We start from the raw sequence: 21,106 nt of genomic DNA on the forward strand, positions 1-21,106 counted from the left end.
ATACGCATACATGTACACATACAGTAGGGAGAACAAGTATTTGATACACTGCCGATTTTGCAGGTTTTCCTACTTACAAAGTATGTAGAAGTCTAATTTTTATCATAGGTACACTTCAACTGTGAGAGACGGAATCTAAAAAAATCCAGAAAATCACATTGTATGATTTTTTAAGTAAGTAATTAGCATTTTATTGCATGTCATAAGTATTTGATCACCTACCAACCAGTAAGAATTCCAGCTCTCACAGACCTATTAGTTTTTCTTTAAGAAGCCCTCCTGTTCTCCACTCATTACCTGTATTAACTGCACCTGTTTGAACTTGTTACCTGTATAAAAGACACCTGTCCACACACTCAATCAAACAGACTCCAACCTCTCCACAATGGTTGGCGAGCAGGGTAGCCTAGTGGTTAGAGCGGTGGACTAGTAACCGGAAGGTTGCAAGTTCAAACCCCTGAGCTGACAAGGTACAAATCTGTCATTCTGCCCCTGAACAGGCAGTTAACCCACTGTTCCTAGGCCGTCATTGAAAATAAGAATTTGTTCTTAACTGACTTGCCTAGTTAAATAAAGGTAAAAAATAAATAAATAAATACAAAGGTTAAAAAAATGGCCAAGACCAGAGAGCTGTGTAAGGACATCAGGGATAAAATTGTAGACCTGCACACGGCTGGGATGGGCTACAGGACAATAGGCAAGCAGCCTGGTGAGAAGGCAACAACTGTTGGCGCAATTATTAGAAAATGGAAGAAGTTCAAGATGACGGTCAATCACTCTCGGTCTGGGGCTCCATGCAAGATCTCACCTCGTGGGGCATCAATGATCATGAGGAAGGTGAGGGATCAGCCCAGAACTACACGGAATGACCTGAAGAGAGCTGGGACCACAGTCTCAAAGAAAACCATTAGTAACACACTACGCCGTCATGGATTAAAATCCTGCAGCTCATGCAAGGTCCCCCTGCTCAAGCCAGCGCATGTCCAGGCCCGTCTGAAGTTTGCCAATGACCATCTGGATGATCCAGAGGAGGAATGGGAGAAGGTCATGTGGTCTGATGAGACCTTTTTGGTCTAAACTCCACTCGCTGTGTTTGGAGGAAGAAGAAGGATGAGTGCAACCCCAAGAACACCATCCCAACCATGAAGCATGGAGGTGGAAACATCATTCTTTGGGGATGCTTTTCTGCAAAGGGGACAGGACGACTGCACCGTATTGAGGGGATGATGGATGGGGCCATGTATCGTGAGATCTTGGCCAACAACCTCCTTCCCTCAGTAAGAGCATTGAAGATGGGTCGTGGTTGGGTCTTCCAGCATGACAACGACCCGAAACACACAGCCAGGGCAACTAAGGAGTGGCTCCATAAGAAGCATCTCAAGATTCTGGGGTGTCCTAGCCAGTCTCCAGACCTGAACCCAATAGAAAATCTTTGGAGGGAGCTGAAAGTCCGTATTGCCCAGCGACAGTAAACTAATAAACAATAAGACTTAGGCTTCTACCTTCAGTATATACATCTTATACACATTTTACAGTCACAATCTATTTTACAATAATTATATTTTGTTTGTTTTTAGTCCTTCCTCTATTTCTGATATCCATCCAGTTTGTATTTGTAACTGTGCTATTTCAGAAAATTTCTGAACCTATATACATTTTACAGACCCCGTATGTTTTACATTGGTTATCTTGTTATTAGTCCCACCCTTCAGCTCCATTCATCCACTCCCATCTAACTCTCAACACCATCCATTTTGGATTTCTATTTGCCATATATTTTTCAACTGTGCTGTGATGCTTGACAAAAGTACTGAACCTTTCTATTCACATAGCTTTTACAGATTGTAAATGTTAAATATTTTTTTCTAAAATAATGATCATATTATAGATTGATTGACTATGGCTTTTCAAATCACCCAGTATTGCTGTCTGCAGCGTTAGTTCTAGGCAAATGTTGCAATTCTTCAGCCATTCCTGGACCTGTGACCAAAAACGAGCTACATATGGACAATACCAAAATAAATGATCTAATGACTCTGCCTCCTCACAGCAAAATCTGCAGAGCTGGGAAGATTGTATCCCCCCATATATATAACATTATATTGGTTGCATGAATTTTGTATAGTAATTTAAATTGAAAAATTTGAAGTTTTGAATCCAGCATTGTTTTGCGTATCAATTCATAGACCATGTGCCATGGAATGGGTACATGGAAAATCTCTTCCCAATTATTTTGCAATTTATATGGCACAGCTGTCAGTTTTTTGGTCCTTAAATGAAATTGGTATATTTTATTTATTTATTACACTTTTCTTTAATCATTTATGTTCTTTAGTACAGGGCTGACATACTTTTTTCCCCTTCTACTTGCCTCTTCCATTTTTGTGGTAATGCTGCAATTAGTTGGTTGTAATTTTGGGTAGAGCAGACATTTCCATATTTCTGTGTTAGCTGCATGTGTGACAACTCCACCAGTCTTATTTATGATATCATTCACAAAAAAATACCTTTTTTAAACATTTATTCGAAAAATACATTAAAAAATTAAAAAAATTAGTATATTTGAGTTTAACCACAATATTTGTTGTATTATTTGTTCTGGATTTTCAGGTGGATTAAACTGAAATTGCAACCAACTTCCTAGGGCTTGTTTAAAAAATAAATGATATCATGGAGATTATTTCCTTTTCAAACACCCAAAAGTGAGCAGGTGTAATCTGAATAAAAGGGAAAAAGGTCATTCTTGAACATAGGATGAGACATTCCTACCAATTTACTAGAGAACCAGTTTGGATTTAAGTATAACTTTAGTACAACTTAATAATTTCTGCCCTCCAAATTCATATTCGTTATATCCGATATATATCGGCTTGTCATTCCAAATAAAATGGGATCTTTTTTGTTCATATAATTTAAAAAGCAGGTCACTAGGTGTAGGCAAAACCATAAGCAAATAGGTCAACTGAAGAGTTAATCAGAGTGATTTTTCCACAAATAGACAGGTATTTTCCTTTCCATGGTAGCAAAATCTTATCTATTTTTGCTAACTTTCCATAAACATTTATTGGAGTGAGATCATTTCTTTCTTTTGGGATTTGTATAACGAGTGTGTCCACATCTCCGTCAGACTATTTAATTGGTAAACTACACGGTAATGTAAAATTTGCATTTTTTTCATGCAGAGAGGATAGAAAAAGTATATAGATCCTCTGAGTCCGTGGAGAGATTCTAATTGTGGTTTTAAAAGAACACATTAATATTCAGCGTACAATAGCACCTTCGTTTTTAAGCCACGGATTTCTGACCCCTTAATATTATTGTTTGATCTAATTTTAACAGCTAACATTTCGAGGGCAATAATATGCCGATAGTGGACAACCTTGTTTTACTCTAGATAGTTTAAAACTTTCTGAGATGTAGCCATTATTTATTATTTTACACCTAGGGTTACTAGACATAACTTTAATCCATTTTATAAGAGATTTCCCAAAATTGAAATATTCTAGGCATTTATAAACTCCAGTCATTCTTTATCAAAAGCCTTTTCAAAATCAGCTATGAAAACCAGGCCTGGTGTCTCCAATATTTCATAGTATTCTATTGTTTCCAGTACTTGTCTTATATTATCTCCAATGTATCGTCCATGTAAAAAACCTGTCTGATTAGGATGAATAATATCTGACAATACTTTTTAAATTCAATGCACGAAGCATTTTGCTAGGATTTTTGCATCACAACACTGAAGTGTAAGAGGTCTCAATTTTTTTTAAATGAACTGGATCTTTATATATACACAACTTGGGTCCTGTTCCAGTAATAATGATATCAGACCTTCTTGTTGCGTGTCTGATAATCTACCATTTATATAGGACTGGTTAAAACATGCTAATAATGGTCCTCTGAGTATATCAAAAAATGTTTTGTATACTTCCACTGGTATGCCATCCAGCCCTGGAGTTTTCCCAGCCTTAAAGGCTTTAATTGCATCACGAAGTTCCTCCTCTGTAATTTGGCCTTCACATGAGTCTTTCTGTACAGATGTTAATTTTACATTATTATTAGGAAAAAATCCATACAATTAGTTTCAGTTAGTGGAGACTGAAACGAAAACATTCTTAAAGTACTTTACTTCCTCTTTCAAAATATCATTCGGTCAATCATGCGTGATTCCATCATTTGTAACAAGTTTCAACACATTGTTTTTGTAGCATTTCTATATTGAAACAGAATTTGGCATGTTATGTTAGCTAATCCAAGTTTAACATTGTAAAAGGCTAATTGATCATTAGAAAACCCTTTTGCAATTATTTTAGCACAGATGAAAACGTTTATGCTGATTAAAGAAGCAATAAAACTGTCCTTCAGACATTTGTGGGTGCCGATTACAGGCTCAAAATGGCCATAAAAAAATTACTTTCTTCTGAAACTCGTCAGTCTATTCTTGTTCTGAGAAATGAAGGCTATTCCATGTGAGAAATTGCCAAGAAATTGAAGATCCCGTACAACGCGGTGTACCACTCCCTTCAAAGGACAGTGCAAATTGGCTCTAACCAGAATAGAAAGAGGAGTGTGAGGCCCCGGTGCACAACTGAGCAAGAGGTACATTAGAGTGTCTAGTTTGAGAAACAGACGACTCACAAGTCCTCAACTGGCAGCTGCCAGTTGAGGACTGTCCAGGTGGCTGGTCTCAGATGACCCCACAGGTGAAGAAACCGGATGTGGAGGTCCTGGGTTGGCGCGGTTTCATGTGGTCTGCGGTTGAGAGGCCGGTTGGACGTACTGCCAAATTCTCTAAAACGACATTGGAGGCAGCTTATGGTAGATAAGTTAACATTAAATTATCTGACAACAGCTCTGTTGTTCATTCCTGTAGTCAGCATGCCAATTGCATGCTCCCTCAAAACATGAGACATCTGTGGCATTGTGTTGTGTGACAAAAGTGCACATTTTAGAGTGGCCATTTATTGTCCCCAGCACAAGGTGCACCTGTGTAATTATCATGCTGTTTAATCGGCTTCTTTATATGCCACACCTGTCAGGTGGATGGATTATCTTGGCAATGGAGAAATTCTCACCAACAGGCATGTAAACAAATTTTTGCACCATATTTCAGAGAAATACATGGAAACAACACTTTATATGTTACATTTATATTTAATGTTCAGTATAATTACTAACACAAACCCACCCACGATCGAATGTCCACTTAAATGGTAATGTCTATTCTATTATGTATATTTCTAGCTACAACCTATCAATATGTTTCCTATGGAGGACTGACAGTATGATATAAAACAACAGATATTCCTATTCAAGTCAACTGAATCATTCCATGACATTTCAGAAAGCCATGACACCCACCATTTCAGTTTGTTCTGAAATTCTTTCTGTAGTTAAATCTGCTGTCTATTTTTTTAACAGGGGAAGAAACACATCAACAGATTCACAGGGAATACATTACATAGTATGGAAAAGCAATACTCCAAGAAACAGCTTCATACTACTTGTCAAACATAGAGAATTGATACTGTATACTGGTTGTTGGGGAGGGATTGGCATGGGGTGTGTGAATGGCTGTTGTTTTTCCCCCGGGATTCCTCATGTCTTACTCATTGGTCGGAACAAGTTTGGTCCAAATCGGATGTTGGGTACTATATTTATTGAATATTTTGTGAATCCTATAAATAAAGAAATTGCCAATTTAGGTGCAATCAATTAGCTTAATTTCTCAGAGATCAACTGATATTTTAACAAAATATTTTCAGGAAAGCTAGTTGTATATGTTACTAACTACAGAAACTATTTCAGAATAAGTGGACCTCCAACCATCTTTGTGGTACCATTTGAATGTTGAAAATTGTATTCCCATTTTAGTACATTTATCAACCAAAGCATGACATCCACCCTGTATTCAAGAGCATGCTCTGTCTGAACCGAAGGCGGGCATAACACAAAAACCTTATATCAGGGATGGGCAACTTTAAAACTAATTTCATGCAATTCTACACATTTGCCAGAGGGTGGAGGCAAATGTTTGCAGTTAACGGATGATCAATGGGCCCCTCCCCGGTGGGTAATTCGACCATGCTTACTACAAGTTTAGATAGCTGGCTGCGGGGCCTACAAAAGGGGGTCGCCAGTTGCCAATTCCTGCCTTAGATTATGTAAAATAGAGTATAAGCTACAACATATGTGAATATGAAAAAAGCTAAATCATTGACATTAAATGGTTAAAAAAAAATATATTTTTATGCAAAACTTTTTTTCCCAGATTTTTAAATTTTTTAAATGACAACCCTGTTTGTCAGCTTTTAAATAAAATCAATCTCAACTGGTTTTCTTTTCCAGTGATGAAGATGTGGCTGTCTCATGGTATGGTGGGGTATGCAAAATGGTCAACTTTGAGCACCCGTATCTCTTGAATGTTTTGGCATTCAGGTCCGAAATGTCACTTTCTGAAAGTTGTACAATTATACATCAAATTCTACCCCGAGTTGTTGATCCTTCACAATACATTAATCTAATTACTAGGGATGCGTGATATAATCAGTGAACATATCAGACGATATTAGCTAAAAATGCCAACATCGGTATTGGCCAATGTCTAGTTTAACGCCTGTTGTGCAAAACCGATGTCACAGCTGACATGCATACCTATATAACGAAGGTACATGATGTAATCATGGAGGTGTGTTGGGTCATTGTCCTGTTGAAAAACAAGTGATAGTCCCACTAAGCGCAAACCAGATGGGATGGCGCATCACTGCAGAATGCTGGTTAAGTGTGCCTTGAATACTAAATAAATCACAGACAGTGTCACCAACAAAGCACACCATCACACCTCCTCTATGCTTTACGGTGGGAACCACACATGCGGAGATCATCTGTTCACCTACTCTGCGTCTCACAAAGATACAGCGGTTGGAACCAAAAATCTCAAATTTGGACTCATCAGACCAAAGGAAAGATTTCCACCGGTCTAATGTCCATTCAACCATGAAGGCCTGATTCACTCAGTCTCCTCTGAACAGTTGATGTTGAGATGTGTCTGTTACTTGAACTCTGAAGCATTTATTTGGGCTGTGATTTCTGAGGCTGGTAACTTTAATGAACTTATCCTCTACAGCAGAGATAACTCTGGGTCTTCCTTTCCTTTGGCAGTTTCATCATAGCACTTGATGGTTTTTGAGAGATGTCGTAAATTCCTGAGGATCTCCTCATGGACACACAGTATAGAGAGAGTACATTTTCATAGAGAACAAAGGAATTCCTTCCACCTCACAGAACTTGAGGTACGAATAAATTTCATGTTCCAGAGAAAGTATAAAAGATCGGTGAAGAATGCAGCTACAAACTGGTACAACTTGGGGAAGATCATGGGAGACGGCGTGGCCACATTACTATGACGCTGTTTATATAATAGCCTCAGATATGAGGTTTACATCTAATTGTGGTATAAGATGAATGAGTGAGTATGATACTCTTTACACAATTTTACAATGTGATTTTGGACTGTTTAATGAAGGAAAACTCAAAAAGGAAATTGGAGTTAACTAAATCAGAGGACCGCCCCTGAGCCCAGTTAGGGTCAGGCGACCTGGGACAGCCCCTTTCTGCAATTCCGAATAAGACCCAACTTTGAGAAATTATCACCAGACCATGTTTTTCTCCATTAGGAGGGGAGAAAGGTTGTAGACAATTGCTGAATCTTTTAACCATACCACGTGGTTAAACTCTTAGACCATTGATACCGACAGAATAAGAACAAGTCTTTGATATCAATTACTAGTCTGCAGCTAGGAATTTTGTATCATTGAGCGCGAAGAACGACAACCGCCAAAACATCCATTCTATAACAAATGAATGAATGTCACTCTGAACTATCCCTTCTAACCAAGACAGAGAGAGAGAGAGCGAGGACGAAACTCTCCAACAGAAACAAACTTTTCACCAGCGATCAAGACGACACACTGAGCGTAAATATATATATTGATTGCAATTGTTCCCGAATGAGTGAGCGTTCATGTGCAAAGGATTAGCATTTCAATTGTTATAATTATCACTCTGTAGTGACTTCTTAGTTGACCTCCACTTCCCCTTTTGTCTAACAAGCCACCATGCCGGTTTTAATGTGATATTTCAGTTTTGTGCAAAAATCTGTTTTTGCTTTTGCATTTTGGGGTATTGTGTGTAGATTGATAGGGGGGAAAAACAAGTTAATCAATTTTTAGAAAAGGCTGTAAAGTAACAAAATGTGGAAAAAGTCAAGGGGTTTGAATACTTTCCGAATGCAATGTTTATCTAAAAATAAGATTGACATAGGGTTAGTTTATATTACTTGGAGTCCAAGTAAAAATAGTGAGAGTGCTGAACAATATGGGCACAGACCGTTTTAAGTAGAAACTATAACAGGCCTTGCAAACAAACTTCCAGAAAGCATGATGAACGCATACACACAAAAGCTCAAAACACACAAATCTCAATTTTTGTGAGGCAATACAAAGTTACTGGGAAGTTCCCTCTTAAAGAGAAAGTGAGTTCAAACAGGATGTGCAACTAACCCCAGTACCATTGACGTGGATAGTAAAATCACCTTGAAATATAAAAAAAATAATTCCCCCTTGTAGTTTTCTAAAATAAAACCCCCATACTTGTTCATACTTCCAGTAATGACTTCAGTAGACAGAATAAAATTGCTTAGGGCAAGAAGGAAGAAACAGGAAAACTGACAAAAGTGAAGAAAGAGAGTTTATATTAGGCCATTTCCATGTAAAAGGACCCATGAGCACCAATGTGACGTTCATAGGAGCATATCCAATTGGGTGTCAAATAAAAGCTAAGAGTCTATATTTCTGAGAAATTTCAGCATAGATACATTTTTCAACCATCTTGCATTCTAAAAATTAGGAATAAGCTAAGGCTTTGATTTCTGGTCAAACAGATGGGAAAGGGGTCTACCAGAAAAAGTCTTAAAATATTAGAAATATATCAAAACACAATCATGTTGATGTAAAGACCCCTGCCAACTAATATCAACACATACTTAGTTTTGGAGAAAAATGTCTGCCTTCTGTACATTTAAGAAACATTGCCTTGCGATTTGAAATTCCATTACCCAAACCTCACATATCTTTAAGATATTTTCTAATTTCTCTCCCTCATGACGAGACAGGATAATAAAAGTTCACATAAGTAACAAGGTAGGCCTATCAATTAGTTAGTGTTTTTACTGGTATAATTTTGTTTATGCAAGTGATTAGAACTCAGAATTCTGTTACCAAATCGTTAACAGATTTTCAGCAATTGAATTGGCTACAATGGGAAATCAAAGTAGTCACAAACCACAGTTGGTTTCACAACTACAGTACAGTAAAGAAGTAGAGTATAGTTCATTATAAACTGGGTGGTTTGAGCCCTGAATGCTGATTGGCTGACAGAGGTGGTATATCAGACGGTATACCACAGGTATGACAAATAATTTATTTTTACTGCTCTAATTATATTGGTAATCATTAAGGCACCTCTCTGGGGTTTGTGATATATGGCCAATACACCACGGCTAAGTGCTGTTTCCAGGCACTCTGCATTGCATCGTGTATAAGAACAGCCCTTAGCCATGGTATATTGACCATATACCACACCCCCTCGGGCCTTATTTCTTAATTATGGTGTGGAATTCCCATTGTTAGAGTCTATCCTGCCCATGATATACTAAATATACACATAACCACATTCATAAAAAGTGCCATCGTTTACGTTGTCACCTAGCAACGCACTACTACTTTTACAGATCCACTGTCTCATCTGCCCAGCCATGCAACTTATAAACTTGATCTCCACTGTAAAAAGTATCTATACATTATCTTCGACATTTGCAACATCGTTGCAATATTGAAATTCGATCTCCACCGTGTCCCATAATAATAAACCTGTCAGGAGTCGAGACAGGCAGCTTTTTTCTCAGCCAGTTTTTCTCAGCCAGTCGAGACAGGCAGCTTTTTTCTCAGCCAGTCGAAATCATGAAAATGCATCCATTTTCTATGGATATATACAAAGAAATTTCAATAGAAAACAGGTAAACCTAAACTAAATGCAGCTCGTTTGCCGTCTTTCCAGCTTCAATCTGAAGTGATTGTGTTAGCTATGTAGTTGGCTAGCTAGCAAAGGGGCTAGGACAGCGTTTCCTAAACTCGGTCCTCGGGATCCCAAGGGGTGCGTGTTTTGGGTTTTGCCCTAGAATTATACAGCTGATTCAAATAATCAACTAATTGTCAAGCTGTGATAATTTGAATCAGCTGTGTAAAACCAAAATGTGCACCCCTTGGGGTCCCGAGGACTGAGTTTGGGAAACGCTGGGCTAGGAACATACAAAGAAGGAACTGCCAGATGTGTCATAATAGCACGGGAGTAAAGGCGCATTGGTAGCCACGTTTGAAATTAATACATTGAATACATGGAGGGTGGGAGAAAAAAAATGATTGCATTAAAACACGATTTAAATGTTTTTTCAGAAGGGCTGTAGTCACCATTAAACATATCTCATGGTAGTGGTATAGCTTGGTTAGCGTGCACTGCGCCCGGCCCGCCACAAGAGTCGCTGGTGCGCGATGAGACAAGGATATCCCTACTGGCCAAACCCTCCCTAACCTGGACGACACTAGGCCAATTGTGCATCGCCACACGTACCTCCTGGTCGCGGCCGGCTGCGACAGAGCCTGGGCGCGAACCCAGAGTCTCTGGTGGCACAGGTATAGCTTTTTAAAAATAGTTTTCACGAGTCCATTATTTTCCCATTTACGTCTTATAGCAACCCTATATTCTTGTCAAGTGGAGGAATGGCAGAGTAGACCATCAATATGACCCTAAATATTTATTTAGATGTGCAACTTGTAATTAGAATTTAAGAGGACCAGTGCTTCTATAGCGAAAAAAAAAAAAAACTCACATCTGTGCCATTTGGGAGTGATGTTGTTAGACTACATTGTTATTTCCACTTCAGAGTGCGCAAGTGATACATTGTATAATTTTACTTTACCTTGAAAACCACAAGTTCTTTCAAGTTTCGCACTGTATGTTCTGAAGGTTTGCATAAAAGTGTATAGATTATTTCATATCACTGGAGTAGGCCTACTATTTCATTTTTTTCACGGCATCTAAACTGATTGGATCCCCCTCACCTACTGAACAAAAGCAATATACAGTGCAATGCCCAACACATGATCTCCAGCCCAGACCACCCACACCACCACTGCTTTGATCTCCCATCAGGTCAGAGAAATCAGACAATTACATTTCCTCCCAGGTGCTATCACTATAGAGTAACACAGTATGTTATAGTGTTTTTTACTATAATACCGTAGCGGTCAAACAGGGAAATGTTTTTCCACGGGGGATTTTTAAAATAACGGTTGTCTTACTGGCATGACGTTTTAATAACCTTGTAAACCTCTCCTGGACAGGCAGACGGTTTTTTTTTTTTTTTTTGGGGGGGGGGGGTTGTAATCCAATCTCATCACTGCAACTCCCCAACGGGCTCGGTAGAGGCGAAGGTCGAGTCATGCATCCTCCGAAACATGAGCCCCCACTTACGCGCTTCTTGACACCCACTTTAACACCCACTTCTGAACACAATTGACAACTGAAGTCAGCCTGCAGAAGTCCAGACCACCACAAGGAGTCACTAGAGCGCGATGAGCCAAGTACGCGAATGCAGTAGGTAAGCCAAGGTAAGTTGCTAGCTTGCATTAAACTTATCTTATAAAAAATAATCAATCAATCATAATCACTAGTTATAACTACACATGGTTGATGATATTACTAGTTTATCTAGCGTGTCCTGCATTGCATATAATCGATGCAACGCTGGGGGAAGATTTAACAAAAGCGCATTTGCAAAAAAAGCACAATCGTTGGACGACTGTACCTAACCATAAACACTAATGCCTTTCTTAAAAGGCATTAAATACACAGAAGTATATATTTTTAAACCTGCATATTTAGCTAAAATAAATCCAGGTTAGCAGGCAATATTAACCAGGTGAAATTGTGTCACTTCTCTTGCGTTCATTGCACGCAGAGTCAGGGTATATGCAACAGTTTGGGCAGCCTGGCTCATTGCGAACTAATTTGCCAGAATTTTACGTAATTTTTTACATTTATTTTATTTCACCTTTATTTAACCAGGTAGGCTAGTTGAGAACAAGTTCTCATTTGCAACTGCGACCTGGCCAAGATAAAGCATAGCAGTGTGAACAGACAACACAGAGTTACAAATGGAGTAAACAATTAACAAATCAATAACACAGTAGAAAAAAAAGAGAGTCTATATACATTGTGTGCAAAAGGCATGGAGGTAGGCGAATAATTCCAATTTTGCAGATTAACACTGGAGTGATAAATGATCAGATGGTCATGTACAGGTAGAGATATTGGTGTGCAAAAGAGCAGAAAAGTAAATAAATAAAAACAGTATGGGGATGAGGTAGGTAAAATTGGGTGGGCTATTTACCGATAGACTATGTACAGCTGCAGCGATCGGTTACCTGCTCAGATAGCAGATGTTTGAAATTGGTGAGGGAGATAAAAGTCTCCAACTTCAGGGATTTTTGCAATTCGTTCCAGTCACAGGCAGGTTGAAGGTTGTGCAATGTAACAAGAATATTTAGACTTAGGGATGCTACCCGTTAGATAAAATACCGAACGGTTCAGTATTTCACTGGAATAATAAACGTTTTGTTTTCGAAATGATCGTTTCCGGATTCGACCATATTAATGACCAAAGGCTCGTATTTCTGTGTGTTATTATGTTATAATTAAGTCTATGATTTGATAGAGCAGTCTGACTGAGCGATGGTAGGCAGCAGCAGGCTCGTAAGCATTCATTCAAACAGCACTTTGTGCATTTTGCCAGAGGCTCTTCGCAAGCACAGCGCTGTTTATGACTTCAAGCCTATTAGCCTAATGGCTGGTGTAAACAATGTGAAATGGCTAGCTAGTTAGCGGGGTACGCGCTAATAGTGTTTCAAACGTCTCTCGCTCTGAGACTTAGAGTAGTTTTTCCCCTTGCTCTGCAAAGGCCGCGGCTTTTGTGGAGTGATGGGTAACGCTGCTTCGAGTGTGGCTGTTGTCGATGTGTTCCTGGTTCGAGCCCAGGTAGGGGCGAGGAGAGGGACGGAAGCTATACTGTTACACTGGCAATACTAAAGTGCCTATAATAACATCCAATAGCCAAAGGTATATGAAATACAAATGGTATAGAGAGAAATAGTCCTATAAATACTATATTAACTACAACCTAAAAACTCTTACCTGGGAATATTGAAGTCTCATGTTAAAAGGAACCATCAACTTTCATATGTTCTCATGTTCTGAGCAAGGAACTCAAACGTTAGCTTTTTTACATGGCAAATATTTCACTTTTACTTCTCCAACACTTTGTTTTTGCATTATTTAAACCAAATTGAACATGTTTCATTATTTATTTGAGGCTAAATTGATTTTTATTGATGTATTATATTAAGTTAAAATAAGTGTTCATTCAGTATTGTTGTAATTGTCACTATTACAAATACATGATAAAAAATAAAAATGAATCGCCTCTTTTAATGTGTAATGGCTTTTTTTGGTCCTCCAATAATCGGTATTGAAAAATCATAATCAGTCAACCTCTAGTCAACCTCATGGCCATTATTTTTTGTATTTTTATAAAGCATTTGACACAGTAGAGCATCAGTTCCTCTTCCACTCCCTTGAGAGACTTGGCTTTGTGGATTTTTTCTGTAAGGCTATTAAGACTCTCTATACAAATGGTAACAGCTCTATCAAATTGAAATATGGCACCTCACCTAGATTTGAGCTAAAGAGAGGAATTAGGCAAGGTTGTCCTATCTCTCCGTACCTGTTTTTATTAATCACCCAACTCCTTACAAATTCTTTAAATAATAGTCCTGTACAAGGTATTTCCATAGCTGGTAAAGAAAGTATTATAAGGCAGCTGGCTGACGATACTAGACTTTTTCTGAAAGATGCTAACCAAATTCCCATATCGATCAATGTGATTACAATCCTTTTCCCAAGAGTCTGGTCTATATCTTAACATTAATAAATGTGAACTCATGGCTGTCAAACATTGTGTGACACCTTCATATTATGTTATTCCAGTAAAAGAAGAACTTACATATTTAGGCATAACCGTTACAAAGGATCAGAAGTCTAGACACTTACTACATTTTAACCCTCCTATTAAAAAACCCCAGAAGAAGTTAAATCAATGGCTACAGAGGGACTTATCTTTAAAAGGAAGAGTCCTAATAACCAAGGCTGAAGGTTTCTCTAGACTAACATATGGAGCTCTATCTTTATATCTTGACAGTAAAATAAGCAAGGAGATAGACCAGATGCTTTTCAACTTTCTGTGGAGAAACCGTACCCATTATACTGTATTAGAAAAACTGTTGTAATGAAAACTTATGAGAATGGTGGGCTGAATTTTCTGGACTTTACTACCTTAAATAATACTTTTAAGATCAATTGGATAAATCAATTTCTAAGAAGACCCACTTCTATGTGGAATTTTATTCCTCATCATGACTTCTCTACTTTGGTGGCCTTAACTTCATGTTGGTTTGCAATTATAATATTGGAAAAGTTCCAGTGAAACTTTCTGCTTTTCATCAGCAGGTTTTCTTGTCATGGTCCTTAATTTATAAGCATAATTTTTATCCACAAAGATATTATATATGGAATTATCGGGATATATTGTGTAAAAATACTTCTTTGTTTTTAGAATATTGGTTTCTGAAATAATATTATATTGGTGAGCCAACTGGTGAATGCAGAGGGTCTTTTACTCAGTTATAACGAATTCTTATCACTTTACAAGGTCCCCGGTTCAGTATTTCACTGGAATAATAAACGTTTTGTTTTCGAAATGATTGTTTCCGGATTCGACCATATTAATGACCAAAGGCTCGTATTTCTGTGTGTTATTATGTTATAATTAAGTCTATGATTTGATAGAGCAGTCTGACTGAGCGATGGTAGGCAGCAGCAGGCTCGTAAGCATTCATTCAAACAGCACTTTGTGCATTTTGCCAGAGGCTCTTCGCAAGCACAGCGCTGTTTATGACTTCAAGCCTATTAGCCTAATGGCTGGTGTAAACAATGTGAAATGGCTAGCTAGTTAGCGGGGTACGCGCTAATAGTGTTTCAAACGTCTCTCGCTCTGAGACTTAGAGTAGTTTTTCCCCTGGCTCTGCAAAGGCCGCGGCTTTTGTGGAGTGATGGGTAACGCTGCTTCGAGTGTGGCTGTTGTCGATGTGTTCCTGGTTCGAGCCCAGGTAGGGGCGAGGAGAGGGACGGAAGCTATACTGTTACACTGGCAATACTAAAGTGCCTATAATAACATCCAATAGCCAAAGGTATATGAAATACAAATGGTATAGAGAGAAATAGTCCTATAAATACTATATTAACTACAACCTAAAAACTCTTACCTGGGAATATTGAAGTCTCATGTTAAAAGGAACCATCAAATTTCATATGTTCTCATGTTCTGAGCAAGGAACTCAAACGTTAGCTTTTTTACATGGCAAATATTTCACTTTTACTTCTCCAACACTTTGTTTTTGCATTATTTAAACCAAATTGAACATGTTTCATTATTTATTTGAGGCTAAATTGATTTTTATTGATGTATTATATTAAGTTAAAATAAGTGTTCATTCAGTATTGTTGTAATTGTCACTATTACAAATACATGATAAAAAATAAAAATGAATCGCCTCTTTTAATGTGTAATGGCTTTTTTTGGTCCTCCAATAATCGGTATTGAAAAATCATAATCGGTCAACCTCTAGTTAGGATATGGCCACGTCACAGCCATGATAAAAATGTCATAGCACATGGCCTCATGTATTATTAAGTACAGTACAGCACAGTAAAATAATCCGTGTATTGTTCAGGACAGTACTGTAGAGATCAGTCAGTAAAGAAAAGTAGAGTATAGTTCAGTACACAGTAAAGCACACTAGAGTTGCGTACACTATAATTACTGTATTGTACTGTAATCTACATTATTGTATATACTCCACTGTACTGTTCTGTACGGTACTGAGCTGTACTTTGATGTCCAAAGTTGTGAAACATAGATGTCTTGATTTGTTCAGATTTGGTCTGAACCAACCAAATTTGGTCTTATTTAGGGGCAGAGCTCATTAAATAAATGTGTTTTTGTAAAATGTTCAGTGTAAATTGTTCAAAGTAGTCATTGTGCAGAGAGTTGTATGGTTGGTTAAACTTTGAAACCAATGGTTTTTGCATATATTTTAAGTGAAACATTTGAGTCTCCGCGCAATTCCGTTACTGTGGAATTGCCCATTACTATTACTTATTTCATAGTCAGAGAAAGATTTTCCCATCTGGAAAGCCACTTAGACGCCCCCCACTGCAGCCATGTGCTAGGCCTATCTACTCATATATATACACACATACATTTACAGTGGGTTCCTGGAAGAGCTCTCAGCTATGAGCATTTATAATGTTACCCATCAGAAAGTCCTGACTGAGGGTTACACTCTTGCTTTCACTCACACACCAGAGCTCACATAGGCCTACACACAGGTGGTCCAGACAAAGTCTTATCTGATGATGACAAAATGTGTGTGGGTACAGTAAGAGGGGGGATTACTCACGCCATGGCCACGTTGCTGCCGTCGATGATGATGTGGCGGAGGTCAGGGTGTCCAGGCTCGTTCTGTAGGGTCAGGGTGTAGGGGGTTCTTAGGGACTCATGGAAGCGGGTCGTGGCAGTCAGGGGTGGTGGAGGGGGCTCTGTGCGGGGTGGAGGGACCCTGGCTGACAGGGTCTGGTAGGAGCAGCCTGGCCTTGTACCTGCTGGCTGGGTCGGACACTGTGGTGTGCTCCGCAGTGCCGTCACACTCTCCACATGTACCGGCCCCATGGTCTGAGCCACTCCCGGGAAAAGTAGTCCATCCTGGACCCCGATGGAGGATCCAGCTGCTCTGCCGTCCTGGCCTTAACGCCAGTCATAGTGTCGGAACTGTCCTCGTCATCATCAATGGTGATGATATTGTAAGCAGCCCCCTGACCAGTGCTGCTCCTCTTTAGTATCACTGTCTGCAGCATGCTGCTACACTGTCCCCTCTGTCCCACAGCATTGCTGCTGAGTGGCTTAATGTTCTCCTTGGACTTTACATCCAGGGCTCTGTTTGGTATTCTATCTGGCCCTCTGTCCTTATCCCTGGAGAAAGTAGTGGAGGAGGAAGATGAAGACTCAGGGTTGTGGGTTGAGGACGCCCCACCTCGCTGCCCCTCTGTTCTCTGGCTCTCCTCCACAATGCGCTCCAGCAGCAGGAAGGTGTCCTCTGTCTGGCCCATCTCCCTCACCACCCTCTCCACCACCTCCTGCTGGTAGCCCATGGTCCTGAAGAAGTTCACCAGGCACCGCAGGTTGGTCTCAGGGGCCACAGCTTCCCGGTCATCCGCACTATCAGTGGAGTCCAGCACCATAAGCCCCATGTTGGCCTTGGAGGGAGTCTTAGCTCGGCTGTCACTGGTTACAGTGTGGCACTCTTTCTCAATCGACTCACCCCTCCTCTCTAGGGAGAACTGCCTCTTGGTGTCCCTCAGCTCGCTCTCTGACGACCGCCGCTTGTGGGAGGGTCGGATGCCATTCAGCAACCCCGCTTCGGCCCCGGCTGGAACCCCAGCCGCCTTCTCCTCAAAGCTGGTGTCCACGATGCGGTTGGAGAGGTCAGTGACAGGGGTGCTGCTTTGGGAGCGATCCTGGTCCACGTCTATAACCCCACCAGGCTGAGTGGGGCTCTGGGCAAGACCTAGCAGCTCCTCCTTCAGGGCACTGGGTAGCAAGAGCAGCTCCATGGCGTACTTATCGTCTCGCTCCTCCACAAACATCTTGAAGGTGCGTTTGACGGTCTGCTCCCTGTCTCCGGGCAGGCTCCGCTTCTCTTGGAAGAGAGCAACAAACTGCTGCACACGGCTCTGTGCCATGACGACAGACTCAACGCAGCCCAGCAGGCGCAATCGCCCCGGCTCCAGCACCACAACCTCAGCGCTGGTGTCCCGCAGCAGCCGATCCAGGAACAAACCCCGGGCACCGGCAAAGATGCAGTGGATGTCCACAGGGTAGCGCTCCACCTGCTGCAGCTCTGGGTCACAGAGACCTTTCAGGTACTCCTGCAACAACACAGAGTCAACACCAGTTAGAGAAGTAGACATGCCAACAACATAAAATTATTTGTCCAACATCAACTTACACAGGTGTAGGCAACACACCTAATTCATAAAGTACCATGGATGGGGATCTAGACTACATCAGTGTCAGTGTCTCCTGACCCCTCCTGTCTCAGCCTCCAGTATTTATGCTGCAGTAGTTTGTGTCGGGGGGGCTAGGGTCAGTTTGTTATATCTGGAGTACTTCTCCTGTCCTATCCGGTGTCCTGTGTGAATTTAAGTATGCTCTCTCTTATTCTCTCTCTCTCAGAGGACCTGAGCCCTAGGACCATGCCTCAGGACTACCTGACATTATGACTCCTTGCTGTCCCCAGTCCACCTGGCTGTGCTGCTGCTCCAGTTTCAACTGTTCTGCCTGTGATTATTATTATTTGACCATGCTGGTCATTTATGAACATTTGAACATCTTGGCCATGTTCTGTTATAATCTCCACCCGGCACAGCCAGAAGAGGACTGGCCACCCCACATAGCCTGGTTCCTCTCTAGGTTTCTTCCTAGGTTTTGGCCTTTCTAAGAAGTTTTTCCTAGCCACCGTGCTTCTACACCTGCATTGCTTGCTGTTTGGGGTTTTACATTTACATTTACATTTAAGTCATTTAGCAGACGCTCTTATCCAGAGCGACTTACAAATTGGTGCGTTCACCTTAAGACATCCAGTGGAACAGCCACTTTACACTTTACTTTAAAAAAAAAAAATTTAGGCTGGGTTTCTGTACAGCACTTTGAAATATCAGCTGATGTACAAAGGGCTATATAAATAAATTTGATTAAATAATTTCACAAGAGAAGGTCCATGTTCAAAGCTTTTTGAAACTGATAATAGGATGCTCAGGGATACCCCCTCTCCGCCTTCCCCAAAAAACGTCACTCATCCTCTTCAATGACAACTCGGCCATCATCACATTGACTGTAAATTGGTAAGACTGAAAAGTGGAAGATGGGAAGTTGTAAGAAATCAACTGAAACCCAATGAGGAAATCTCAACATCTCAACAGTTTCCTGAAATATTTGATGAATCAGCCTCAAGTTTGAGATGCCCTGGCTGTCACAATACATACGTGTGTCTCCTCTCCATAGAGTGCACATGGTTTCCTGATGACGATGTACACCAGGGAGAAAAATGACGTGGCAAGGCATAAATATGTTGGGGCTTCCGTTTTCTGTGTTCTCAATCGGGTTGAAGGGGATTCCAAGTTTACTGGCACCAATAGTAATATAATATTACCCAATCCGGTGACCTGTACATTGAACTTCATCTGCCCATTGCACAATGTTGGCAAAGGGAAACTCAAGATACTGAAGTGTAAAATATGTTATGACTGCTGTTTTTAGAGTTGTAGAATAAACGGGAAATCAGTACTGAACTTGAACACAAAAGTGTCATTGACACCCATCATGCAGTCGGGATCTTATGTAATGATGTTGTAAACCTGGCACCCAGATGGACTAGTTTTATAACATTTACTAATATAATCTGTACAGTTAGCTAGAAAGAAGATTACACAAAGCCTTGTATTATGAAACGCAAACAACTTTTCATATCAGCATTTTTACATTGGTCATATCATACCTATTCCAATCAGGTACCTCTTATTTTATTACCACCACATAACATTTAAGGATGGACCTTTCCTCTACCAACGAAAGGTATTTGCTATTGAACTGCATAACTGACAAAAATAAATAAACACTTGAAGAATGGGCCTTTCATTAATCACAGTCAATGTTTACCTTTGCCTTCGACACGTCGTCTCTCTTTCCCTTGAGTTTAAGCCATATCTGCCTTGATGCTGTACTACAGTGGGCTCCAGTATGGTCCAAAAGGCCGATAATTGTGAAAGCTACCTGGAAAACCTGTTCTACTTTGCGTTTAGCGCAATTCAGTTCTTCTTGCTTGTTTTCAAGGACCGCAAATTCGTCCACTGTCAGGACCTCTTGCTGTTGTTTGCTCGCTACTGGTGATAGCCTGTTTTCGGGCGGTTCCGAACAGGTTACCTCGGTGACTCGCTTCATATCAAGGAGGGGCCGCGTTGTTGACATTCTGTTCATGAATATCTGTCCCTATTGACAACGGAGAGTTTTAATATTTTAACCATTCGGTGTCATGTCGATCTTTACCCTCATTCCTGGTTTCCTGTGATCTATATTCCTCTTCCCTGCGGTGATATATTACCTAGAGTAATCCTATTTTAAAACAACTTTTTACACGACAATCCCAAAGCATCCGGAAAGTCCCAGTGATGATGTCATCAAAAGAAGACAATGTGTACTACGGAACGTACGGAAATGAATATGGCGGAGGCGGATGTTTTGTTTGAAACTGATGGCGCGTCGAGTGGAGTAGACTGTTAAGAGTGAAAAGGAATGGACTGCAGTGGCGAACAAAAGGGGAAATAAGAGAAGTGGTTTTGGAATATGTAAAGCCAAGCCTTGCTCTGACTCTTTCTAGTTGGAGCGAGGGTGGCGTTATCTGGATAAGGTTGCGTCAGTGAGGATAACAAGAAGTGGACTTATTTAGTTTTTTTGTATCCGAGGAGCAGAAGGTGCCAGCCCTTGATCATGACTCAGTTCCATTACACATAACATTAATTGGAATTAAGGCATATTCTGTACTGGGGAGTTTTGCTAAATCTGAACAAACATGCATCGCTTACGGTACGGTTTAGGAAGCAGGAGGAGCTGCTTTTCTGTCATATCAGCGAGAAATAATAATAAATAATAATTCCAAAATGTTGAATTGAAACACACCTTTTTATAGTAATGTTCCAACACGCCATATCTCCAGGTTACAGCACTTTTTGCAGAAGACCGGCTGAAGACAAATCACATTTC

General features: G+C 40.2%; 1 protein-coding gene across 1 annotated transcript in view; it reads right to left on the reverse strand.

Annotated features, from left to right (window-relative positions):
* The window catches only part of LOC115134317 (NEDD4-binding protein 1-like), a 33,002-nt gene extending 12,466 nt beyond the window's left edge, over window positions 1–20,536 (reverse strand). Inside the window, 3 exon segments of the mRNA XM_029668153.2 lie at window positions 16,692–16,977; window positions 16,980–18,216; window positions 20,006–20,536. Of these exon segments, the coding sequence (XP_029524013.2) occupies window positions 16,692–16,977; window positions 16,980–18,216; window positions 20,006–20,323 (1,841 nt within the window). The 5' untranslated portion in view covers window positions 20,324–20,536.
* Window positions 20,537–21,106: the final 570 nt, after the last annotated feature.

Source organism: Oncorhynchus nerka, linkage group LG9a, assembly GCF_034236695.1.
Source record: "Oncorhynchus nerka isolate Pitt River linkage group LG9a, Oner_Uvic_2.0, whole genome shotgun sequence".
Taxonomy (NCBI): Eukaryota; Metazoa; Chordata; class Actinopteri; order Salmoniformes; family Salmonidae; genus Oncorhynchus; species Oncorhynchus nerka.